Source organism: Penaeus japonicus, unplaced genomic scaffold, assembly GCF_977035675.1.
Source record: "Penaeus japonicus unplaced genomic scaffold, GWHDUDI00000001_assembly GWHDUDI00000040, whole genome shotgun sequence".
Taxonomy (NCBI): domain Eukaryota; kingdom Metazoa; phylum Arthropoda; class Malacostraca; order Decapoda; family Penaeidae; genus Penaeus; species Penaeus japonicus.
Genome location: NW_028234442.1, coordinates 6,353,330 through 6,362,164, shown reverse-complemented (window position 1 = coordinate 6,362,164; position 8,835 = coordinate 6,353,330). Strand labels below are relative to the sequence as shown.

General features: G+C 37.6%; 1 protein-coding gene across 6 annotated transcripts in view; it reads right to left on the bottom strand.

Annotated features, from left to right (window-relative positions):
- Positions 1–1,628: 1,628 nt before the first annotated feature.
- The window catches only part of LOC122250870 (uncharacterized), a 26,483-nt gene continuing 19,276 nt past the window's right edge, over positions 1,629–8,835 (bottom strand). For all 6 annotated transcript variants that reach the window (XM_043012567.2, XM_043012570.2, XM_043012571.2 and 3 more), the window contains 7 exons: positions 8,515–8,709; positions 7,910–8,033; positions 6,945–7,055; positions 6,412–6,624; positions 4,496–4,696; positions 3,303–3,415; positions 1,629–2,813 (listed from right to left, as the gene is read on the bottom strand). In XM_043012567.2, coding sequence (XP_042868501.2) covers positions 2,651–2,813; positions 3,303–3,415; positions 4,496–4,696; positions 6,412–6,624; positions 6,945–7,055; positions 7,910–8,033; positions 8,515–8,709 — 1,120 coding nt within the window. In that variant the 3' untranslated portion in view covers positions 1,629–2,650. The remainder of the gene's footprint in view (positions 2,814–3,302; positions 3,416–4,495; positions 4,697–6,411; positions 6,625–6,944; positions 7,056–7,909; positions 8,034–8,514; positions 8,710–8,835) is intronic.

Below are 8,835 nucleotides of genomic sequence, written 5' to 3'. Positions count from 1 at the left end.
TATTAGTTCCCTTATTGGAGACGCTTAATAAATGTTATTTTGGCAACGGAGGGTTATCATTCTGGTTGTCGAATCCATTCCACGATGCAAGCTTAGTCTGGGATCAGTCACCATACTAGAACAAAATGGACTAAATACAAGATGGGTATTAAGTTATCATAAACTGCACATTTGGGAAATTAATTCATAATAAATCGCTCTAGAAAGGAGAGAGAGTGTGGAGAACGTGTGTATACACTTTCTCTCTCTCTTAGAACAAAATACAAAACAGTTTTAACTGTAAAAAATGCAATATACAACAGATGTGAGTTACATAATTATGAAATACCTTAAGTATCCCAGTTCCAGGTAAGTATGACAGCACTGTGATTAAAATCTAAAATAAAAACCTTTTTTTTATCTATATCACTAAAAAAACAGCTTTATACAGATACTCTATCACATTAGAAAATTAGCCTTAAAAGATAACGATTGTCAAAGTGTTGCACGTATCAACACTACGGACATTTCTGATTAGAGCGATTCCGGATGTCCCTTAGAAAATAAAGAGAGAACGTATAATGTACACTTTTGCGTTAACTTGCAAACGAGGAGAAAGAATTGCCTAAACTCTAAGGAATGTTAAGGGAATGTGTGAGATATTCGCAAGAAACCATGCGCTTCGTGGCTTCTCTTCGCTGTTATGTCATTAGTAACAAAATACTAGAAGCAATGCTGTAAAATGCGGTAGTAATAATAACGACAATGGTGGTGGTGAAAAAATAAATAAGTAAATTTTATAATATAATAGTCATATATAAATAATAATAATAATAATAATAATAATAATAACAATAATGTCAATAATTATAATAATAACAATGATAATGACAATAATAATGACAATAATAATATGATAATAACAATAATCATAATAATGCTAATAATAATGATAATAATCATGATAAGGAAAAAACAGAAACAAAAAAAAAACAATACCTCTAATCCTTAAAAAAAAATAAATAAATAAATAAAAATTGGAAAAGAACCCCCTTCGTTGACAAAACACGAACCAAACACGTCACACCACACACACAGAGTTTCCACTACATCTCCTCAATATTGTCATGGATAACTACCTATTTAACGACGTTTTTCTCTGATTTCTAATATCCTCATTTACTTAAGAGTGAGGTTCAGTTAAAATGCCAAGTCATCCAATCGTTATAAACATCCATATGTATTACCCTGGTTTAAGTTTATATAAATTCTTCTAACTTCTGATATGATACCTTATTTCTTTTTATTTCAAACTTCATTTGTTTTTAAGTGTCTGTGATCTGTTATCATATCAGAATTTTAAGGTATTTTAATATTAAAATGTCATTTCCCTATACAAGACATTAAACTTTACTGATATAAACACTAATTTAAAAATTGTCAATAAAAAAATACTCCGCTGATACTTTTAACACTTCAATATAAAGGAAATCCATTCTGAGAAAAAATAAATGATTGTGATTATAAAGAAGGTTCATTTAGCACATAAATTATCACAATTTGGCATTTTCTTTTTTCTTTCTTTTTTTCCTTCTTTTGTTCTTTCCTTCTTTCCTCTTGTCATTCCTTCTTTCTTTCTATCTTTCTTCCTTTCTTTCCTTCCTCTTGTCGTTCCTTTTTTCTTTCTATCTTTCCCTCTTCCCTTCCTTCTTTTTGTCATAGCTTCTTTCTTTCTTTCTTTCTTTCCTTCTCTATCCATTCATGTATTTTCTCCCTGCCCTTCTTCTGTCCTTCCTTCCCTCTTCAAGGACACTGTATTCCTTGTTAAAAAAGAATAAAAAGGGGGACGATCAGACCTAGGACAGAAGACAAGGTCACCGAAGAAGCACCTACAGAAGGGGCCTCAGACGGTTACAGTCAATGCCATTACGTAAAGTTCCTCTCATACGTTTCTGCCGCTTTGGAATAAACATGACTGAAGGCGTATCGAGTTATCCTATCCTTATTGTGATTACCTTCATTATCCCTAAAGTAATACTAACGATGCTTTTCCTCCGGTGGCAGAAGAAGCACAATAAGGCCTTCACTATAATAGGTGAGAAGGTATAGTATCTTACTAAATCCATTAGGAAAATGTTAGCTTCACTGTAATCATAAGGGCAAGATGAAGCTCTCGTGAGAGAATGCAACATAAATACAACGCTCAAGCCTCGATGGAAAAAGAGAAGATAAATTGCTTGTGCTTTTTTTATGGCCTTTCGCTGTTAATAAGAGCACCATACGTAAAGCCACATAAATTGGAAGCTAGGATTTCCACTGATGATTAGAAGGAGAGACCATGTACCATCGACACAGGAGATAAAATGGTGTTTGTGGCACAATCACGTCTGCCAGAATCAAGTCTGGAGTGTGAGATATGTTTACATTTAGGCCGCAACCAGTGAGCACCAAAAGTAGCCATCTCCATCATCATTGTAGTTGTCATCACCAGACCTTTTGGCTACGGGAGAATGGGTCTCCAACTGTGTAAGATCTTGTAGTGATGCCTACTCTGGAGAAAGAAGAAAAGAAGAACACAAAAAGAAAGACAAGAAAGAGAGAGAGAGAGGAAAAAATATATAATGAAAGATCTCTTTCTCACAGTCAAGAGAGAGACAAAGACCCTAGAGTTTTAGATCATGAGGTTGGACAGGGAGGCCGAGCTCTGCCTGGAACGGCCGGGGGAGTGTGGCGCAGACGACTTCCTTGAGCGCCCGGGTGAAGAGGGTGCCGAGGACCTGGGAGGGGGAGTCACTGAAGACCGGGACATGGTCGGAGTGCGGGACCGCTTGATTCTGGAATGGGGTGCATAAAGGGAGGCCGATTAGTTATGATGATAATAATGATAATGGCGTTACAATTATTAATACTACTGATAATGATTATGGTCATGATAATAATAATAATGATACTGCTACCATTATTAAAACTAATACTACTACTACTACAAAATAATAATAATAATAATAATAACAATAATAATAATAGTATCAATTATAATAATAACAATAATGATAACAATGATAACAATAATAATAACAAAAATAATAATGATATTAATAATGATAGTATAATAATAATAATGATAACAATAACAATAATAATAGTAACAATAACATCAATAACAATAATAATAATGATAATAATAACAATAATAATAGTAACAACAATATCAATAACAATAATCATAATGATAATGATATCAATAATGATAAAGAAAGAAAAATAATCAGTGACCTGAACAGCTGGAACAGGAAAACCTCACAACATCAAAGGCTTCTCACCTGACAGAGGAATAGGGGGAGGAGCCACGTGAGAGGTTCATGTGCTTGTACAATAACACGCCCACGTCCTTGTGTCCCGCTTCCACGGCTATGGTGAGGGCCGTGCTGCCGTCCTGGAGGGAAACGGGGGAAGGGCATCACAAAGTGTGAGTGATTATTCGGAGCGTGTGGAGGGCAATGTGCAAATGTGATTGATTATCATTATGGTAAAAATCATTCATTAAACGAAAAAAAACAAATCTACATGGAATGAAAAACCGGAATGACAGTGTGCCTCAGAAAATTGCAAAGGGAATGGATAAAAAAAAACAGAATGATGGTTTATGAAAATACACCTAATGTAATACTATGATAATTATGACACAACTTTCATTTTTCATAAGCTATCTCATTGATGGCTCATTTAACAGATCTTCAATTTTGCACTGTTCCTCTAAAAGGTTTAAATGATTTTAAATCAGTGCTTAAATTGTTTCAGTGCAAACCAACACAAAAAATAAAGAGAAAAGATGAGGAAACAAAGTCATGCCTCAAATTCTAACAAAGTTATTGCTTATAAATTTACCACATAATCAAGTACGTCTATCCCTAATGGCAGGTTAACACGAGCAAGATAACAACACATCTCTATCTAAAACATCCTAATGCCTCTCTCCTATATCCCCCTCACATTGTCCATACCAGTGGGAAACATGTTAGGTCGCTTTAGAAGGAACCTGAAGATAGCCAAACGTCTGTAGGCCTTCCTAAAAGCTATCTCTTCCCTTCACCCTCCCTCCCTTCCAAGGGAAAATCTCACTTACATTAACCGTTTGATTCTATTCTCCTTTCTTTTCATTTTTTCTTATTTTCTTTTTTTTTTCAATTCTTTTTTCCCCTCAATCCACAGGATCCAAAATTCCAACTTGTTTTTTTCTATTACAGTCAGATAAGTATCTTTCTGGCCAAGGAGGCATATGACAGTGGCCCTCCTAAAGAGCCCAAAAATTGCATTCATATTATCCAGCAGGCTGAGGAACTTGACAATGGCTAAGTGTCCTACTTCCAAACCCTCTCTACCCTCTCTACCCTCTCCCTCTTGACCTCCTTCCTTTCTGCTCCCTCCCTCTCAATCCTCTCCCTCTCTACCCTCTACCCCCATACCTCACACCTCATTCCCTGCCCTCCCTCAAAGGAACCGAAATCCAACTCACATTATCCATAAGCGTGGGGTCGGTATCTGGCTGGCTGAGGAGGAACTTGACGATGGCCAAGTGTCCGTGCTCAGCTGCGCACATGAGAGCCGTTGAGCCATCCTCGTCCTGGATGTTGATTTCGGCTCCTGCCGCCACCAGGAGGCCTACCATGTCCAGCCGCCCGTGGGAGACGGCCAGCATGAGGGCCGTCTGACCGTGCTGGAATTGGATTGTTATTTAGGAAGAGTTTTTAGATTGGTCTGAATGTAAAGGAAAGTCCCCTCAAGATGGCCGTGGTATAAGCCACTAGCACGGCTCTTGACAGACTGTATACGGTATGACTAAGTAAGAATAAAGCATCAATGACTTGAAAAGCTTTAATTGATGGAAAGTCTAGCCAGATCAATCAACCCATACCAGAAATAGCATGTTTATAAAGGGTTGAGAATCTAACTGTCTCATAATATCTCAGGGCTATCTGAGTGTTAACCCTATATTACCAAAGAGACTTCATAAATAGTAAACTGACATCTCCCTGAACTAATAATGGCAGGAAGTGGTTCTGATCCAAGCAGGCACCCGACACACTGTCAACGAGAGACCTGGTATCCACAACATAGGCATCCCCATACTCAAAAGGCTCAGGAGTGCCGTTAAATTTGTCTGAAATTGTTTTTATTCTAAAAATCATACATTTGAATTTAGCTGTATCTCTAAAGGTGTCTGTCTGTAAGCTGTCATTTTTTTAAAGTCTGATTTCACTGTCACTCTAAAATTTGTGAAGAAATATTAGTTTTCTGAATTCTGTCTGTTCTTCAAAGAATTCCATTTTGCATGGGTCTGACATTAGTTTAATTTGGGAGGTATGACATTCCACTACTTAAATGTGCCTAATATGCATAAAATTTCACTTTAAAAATAGCTATAACACTAAAGTTTTGGCACAGCATATCTAAGATGGCCTATATACATCATAACTGTCTGTTTTAACCCATTGACAGCAGATGGCATGATTTGCTGTCAAGGCAGTTGGTACCGTGCCAAACAATGTAAACCCGCCATCCGACTGTACACATATTTTATTAAAACTGCGACCAATGGGTTAAATGATTTGTAAACCATCCAGTTCTGAAGTTATAATGCTACATTGGTGATATATTTACTCATTGTCCCTCTACGCTGTCTTAAAATGTTTTCAAGTACTGCAACTCTGAAGGTACAACTATTTAACCTCTTATGTGTAAAATGCTCATCTAAACTTAGTGTAATTCTGCTGGCCTGATTTTACATATACAAATTACCTCTACATCAAGTTTCAAATCTAGTTCCTAACACTGATATCAATATGATTGGTAGTAATAAATGAAATTCCATTCAATAATTAATTCTAAGAATCCAGAGAATTCCAAAACACTAATGTCCCCAAGCCTGTAATCTGATTCACCAAAGCCCGAATTTGTATTTATCCAAACCTGAATTCATGCTTATCCAAGCTAAATTCTCGTCTATTCAAAGCCAGTTGTTGTTTTATCGGGGCCTGAATTCATATCTATCCACGTCCAAATTTTTATTTATCTAAGCCTGAATGCTTATCTATTTAAGGCCAAATTCTTATAAACTCAAGCCCAAATTCTGATTTATACAAGCCTATGTTATTCTTAACTTAAACCCACATTTTTATTCATCCTAGCCCGAATTCTCAAGCACACAGTTTACGATGCTATCCGAGCCAAGAATAAAAAAAATAAAAAAAATAAACCCTAACCAATCCAAATATCTTTAATCTTTAATAATTTATTTACTATCTCTTCAAAATCCATTTACAATCTACCTATTACTTATTCATAATTCATCTATTACTCATCTATTTTTGATAACCATTATCTATTTAACATAAAAAAGATATAAAGAATCAAGCACCTCCCCGTCCCCACCTGGCTGGCTTTGATATTGACGTCTCCGAGCTGAAAGAGCCGCTGGACGACGCTGGCGTGCGTGTCGGAACGGATCTGCGCCAACGACACCAACATGGTCGCCGTGTAGCCCGCCTTGTTCTGCTGGTTGATATTGCACACCTTGGAGTCCAACAGCACCGAGACCACGTCGAAGTTGCCGTGTGAGACGGCGTAGTGCATGGCCGTGTTGCCCTGGGGTGGGGTGGGGTAATGGGGAGGGGATGGGGGGGGGGAGAAAAGGAAAGATCTATTATTGTATGATGATGATGATGATGATGATGATAAAATAATAATAATAATAATAATAATAATAATAATAATAATAACAATAATAATAACAATAATAATAATAATAACAATAATATTAATAATAATAACAATAATAATAAAAAAAAAATAATAATAATAATAATAATAACAATAACAATAATAATAATAACAAAAAATTATGATTCAAAAAGCAGTAGAAATTCAATAAAGTAAATAAATATATTTTGCCACTCTGAACTTACATTCACATCAGACAAGTTAACGACACGTTGTAGGAGAGCCTTGGAATAGTCCTCGAACACGTCCATATAGTCTTCCACGGCGTGAGGATCCGCGTCCTTCTGACTCGAGAGCTAGAAAGAATAAGGTTGGTTTCGTTGCTTGAATTATGTAATATGTAAGTAACTCATCACAATAATATTTACACCGGAGATTCAAGTAAGGTAGGTAGGCTGTATGTTAAGTATATATATGTAGAATGATTTTTGGATATTTTAATGAAATAGGAAAGTAAAATTGAGAGCATGACCTGATAATAAGTTTATCTTGAATCTGACTTTTAAAAATACCATTTGGTAAAAAGATATCTCTGGTGTGAGAAGTAATATAGATGCAATTTAAATTTTGCAAGGGACACAAATGGTACTGAAGTGTGCAGTGATTTGTATAATTTGCAATTGCATTTCTTGATGAAGAGATTCATTTGAAACAGCAAAACATCACTGGACATGAAGCTACACTTACCCACACCCCTAACCATACCCATACCCATAACCATACCCACACCCCCTTCCCCCACCCATACCCCCACTCCTACCAATAACCACACCCACGCACACACACACAGACTCCTAATGCATTTGCATCAGGTGACATGATAACACGCCATGGGAATATTTTGTTCTCACCAGATGAAGTCCTATCACATCATGATCTCTCTCTTAAAACATACACTGGTACATATGTATATAATCATAGGAGTTCCATTTGTATAGACACATCTTTATTCACTTGTGAAAAAGTTGTAAACAAATACAAAAACCTCCTATTATCACCCCCTGAATCAGCCGGGTGAAAAGCACTCTAAGGGGCACAGCAAGGCATCACGCTTGGTCACCACACATGCTTGTTATCTAGCCAGAAGGATCAGCAATAGGCAAATATAGATTAAATAAATAAATAAACAAATAGAGCACGACCTACCCACCTTAAACCATTCCCTCTGAACGATGTTGATGGCATTGGTCAGCTGTTGTCCTGACCGCACCGGCTTGCCGATGGAGTCATTCAAAACCTTAAGGGCAGCTTTCATCTCTCTTGGCGGTGCAACTCTGAAAATATAAATTTTTCCCTGTTTTAGCTGCACTGCCAATATCGTACACTATGATAATCTAAGCAATATATGGTAATGTGTGGGAGGGAGAAAGAAAGAGAGAAAGAGAGAAAGATAATGAGATAGAGATAAAGATAAATAGATAGAGAAGGAGAGAGAGAGAGAGAGAGAGAGAGAGAGAGAGAGAGAGAGAGAGAGAGAGAGAGAGAGAGAGAGAGAGAGAGAGAGAGAGAGAGAGAGAGAGAGAGAGAGAGAGAGAGAGAGAGAGAAAGAGAGAAAGAGAGAGACAAGTCAACCATACACACAATAGCTGGACACACACACATACACCCAAAGACAGACAACCAAACAGACAACCACTGTGCAGACAGACAGACAAGCAGACATCCAAACAAACAAACAAACAGATAACCAGACAAAAGACAATCCACAGACACACAGCCAAAAAGACAACCAGTCAGACACAACCCACAACTCACTTCTTCCGACTCTTCTCGCTGGTGGTGGTGAAGAGCGAGGAGGAGCTCTGGAACACCGAGGGCCCGGCCTGGGAGCTGAACGACGCGCCCAAGAGGGACTCCTCGTCGCACGTCTCGTTCTCCGACTCACTTCCCGACGACGAGGAACTCTCCTGTTCCTTCCGGCCTTGGATCACCGGTTCTGGCTCCTTTGACCTGCGACGGGATGGGTGGGGAGAGTGGGGGGGTGAGGGGAGGTTTGAATGAGATCTCTGTGATGAGAGCAGAGATTTGCAGTGGGTAGTTAAGATTAACTGTTTCTATCTGTGTCTGCATCCTTTA